Below are 2,853 nucleotides of genomic sequence, written 5' to 3'. Positions count from 1 at the left end.
TGTAAATGTATTTTTAAAGTAAGTAAAATAATTGAATTTTCCCGCTTTTTCATGTAACGACTTTTTTTTTCTGTTTCTAAACATAAATATCGAGTGTTAAACACGATCGAATTTCTTTTTATTTATTTATTTATAAATGTTTTTGTTCTAGAATATTATGGAAAAAATAATTTGAATCGCGGGGCGGGGTTTTTCTTTTTTTTTTTTTATTAAAAACGAAAATTTTTTTTGGTAAAAAAAAAAAAAATTTTGAAAAGTAGAACGAGTGTAGGTTCTTAAGTTTTCTTCCACCTACGCATTTTTAAAATCATCATGGGCGATGTTTTTAAAAAAACGTCACGTGATGAATTAAAATGAATGCTTTGTTAATTATTTACAAAAAAAAAATTATTATTATTATTATTATTATTATAAAAAAATGACCATCGATCGAAAAACTCGACGATTTACCATATAAGAATAATAATAATAATTTTAAATGTTTATGTATTTATTTATTTTTAATTTAATAATAATTATTTAAAATTTTTTTTTGGAAATGTATGGGACGTCCCATCATGTAACGCCCCCTTTAGTTGGAAGTTGTTATTATCATTTTGCTCCATATCACGATTTCCCGAAATTTCATCATATTTAATTTATTGAATGAATGGAAAAAACAAATTTTCTTCCTGGAACCTCAACTCCGGTGACAAACAAACATCAACGTTTATCCTTTTGTTTTGTTTTTATAATGACGTCATGAACCTTTTATCAGTTATCAATCAATTGATAAGATACATAAAGAATATTTATTAAAAAAAAAAAACAAAAAAAAAACTTTACTCCAGTTTTTCGCGTCGGGAAATTTTTTCGGTGATAAAAAATCAAATTTTTAATGAATTATAAGATGATACGTTGAATAATTGTAATAGCATGAAGCCCAATATCTTTTAAAAAGTTGTTTTTTTTGTTAATTAAACCTTTAAGCTTTTTTTTGCCCAAAAAAAACTTTCGATTTAATTTTTAATTATTATTATTATTATAAATAAATAAATTGTTTTAAAAAAAATTGTATGACGTCATTATCTGTCGATCATTAAGGGAAAATATTCTCTCTCTCTCTCTTTCGTTTGTTTTGTAAGAATAAATTTTTAAACGTAAAAACTCGATTTTTTTTTAAACCAAGGATTGTAAAGATGATATGATAGGTATGAAAAAAAAAAAAATTTAAGTTAGACTCATATCTAAAAATACAGGAGGAAGAACAAAAAAAAAATGGAGGAGAAGAAGAAGAAGAAAAAAAAGAAACGACTCGAAACAAGGACGACGTGACCGGTTTACCTAAGACGCAAAAAAAAAAAAAAAAAAAAAAAAAAAAAAATTAGCGTTTATAAAAAGAAAAAAATCTTATAATGCATCATGAAAATCATAACTTTTTACATAAAAAAAAATCATATTTTCATAAAAATTATTATTATTATTATTATTTAGTATTAAAAAAAACGGCGTAAATCATAATTTATATATATATATATATTTAACGGTTTTCCTTAAATTTTTTTTTTTATTTTTTTCCCGTTCGTATGTACATATAAATAAATAATTATTATTAATGATTTATTAAAGTGAATTACCTGTAATTAATAAATATTTTTATGAAATAAAAAAAGGTGCGTACGTGTGTGTATATCACGCACAAAAAAAATTTTCAAAAATTTTCTCATAGAAAAAAAAAATAGAAATAATAACGTGGCGGCGGAAATACATAAAATTTTTTTTTTTTTTTACGACGAGTTTGTTATGTTGTCGAACGTTTTTCATTCTGCTAAAAGTTTTTCTTCACGTTTTTATTATTATTATTATTTTTATTACTCGATTAAAGAAAAATAACTGTAATGTATAAAAGAATTAAAATGTAATTTTTCCTCTTCCTCTCTCTCTCTCTGTCTCTTTCTATTAATAAAAAAAATCTGTATTTATGAAAAAAACGGTGCAAACAATTATAATTTGTTGATGAAACAAAAACAATGAAAAAAAAAATATCGAAGTTTAAAAATAATTTTCGAAAGAAATTGTTAAAAAAAAAAAAAAAAAGAAAATATTTTTCAAAGGCGTTTCCCATAACATTAAATTACTATAATTTTATCCCACGAATAATTTTTTTTTTAACGTCTATTTTGTAAAATCACACGTTCCATCTTTCTATTTTTTTTTAAAACAAAATGGAAACTATCATTTTGCTAAAATATAAATAAATGCAATTTAAAAGAAAACGACAGAAAAAGTTTTAAAAAAAAAGTATATGTATATGTATATCGTAATAATAATTATTATTATTATTTGTTTAAAGTGTAAAACAATTTGATGATGTTCTTTTTAAAGTTTAACCTTGAACTCGTGAACTTTAAATTACAAGTACGAAAAAAAAAACTAACCAACTACTAATTCAATGTCTCTAAAAGTCAGATAGTAAAAAAAAAAAAAAAAAAGATAAAATCAGGTACTAATGTACTAACTTACTTACTCTCTCTCTCGTATTAAAATAAAAAAAAAAAAACAAAATGGCGGTTTTTAGTAGTGGTAGTAGAGGTAGTAGTAGTACTATTCTCATGATATTTGATATTATCAATTACGTACAAAAAAAAAAAAAAATTACGAAAGATTCAAGCCTGACAAAGAAAAAAATTTACAGTTAGTCTTCCAAATCCTCTGATATTTTTTACGTAATTATTATTATTATTATTGGTTTGGAATCGTCGTTTGAATTGTTTTTGTTTTTGTTTCAGCTGTACAAAGAGGAAGAGTACCTCCATCGCAGCCTCCGGGATTACCGGGACTTCCGGGTCAATTTGCACTTACAAACGGAGATGC

The 2,853-nt window shown here is 23.5% G+C and overlaps 1 protein-coding gene across 1 annotated transcript in view; it reads left to right on the top strand.

Moving 5' to 3' along the window:
* The window catches only part of Phum_PHUM113720 (coup transcription factor, putative), a gene marked incomplete at both ends in the record, with an annotated part of 19,152 nt that overhangs the window by 15,035 nt on the left and 1,264 nt on the right, over positions 1-2,853 (top strand). The window contains one exon of the mRNA XM_002424099.1: positions 2,769-2,825. Within this exon, the coding sequence (XP_002424144.1) occupies positions 2,769-2,825 (57 nt within the window). The remainder of the gene's footprint in view (positions 1-2,768; positions 2,826-2,853) is intronic.

This window comes from Pediculus humanus, genomic scaffold (assembly GCF_000006295.1).
Source record: "Pediculus humanus corporis 1103172107460 genomic scaffold, whole genome shotgun sequence".
Taxonomy (NCBI): domain Eukaryota; kingdom Metazoa; phylum Arthropoda; class Insecta; order Psocodea; family Pediculidae; genus Pediculus; species Pediculus humanus.
The sequence above is the reverse complement of the archived record's forward strand: the minus strand, read 5'-3'. Positions and strand labels throughout refer to the sequence as shown.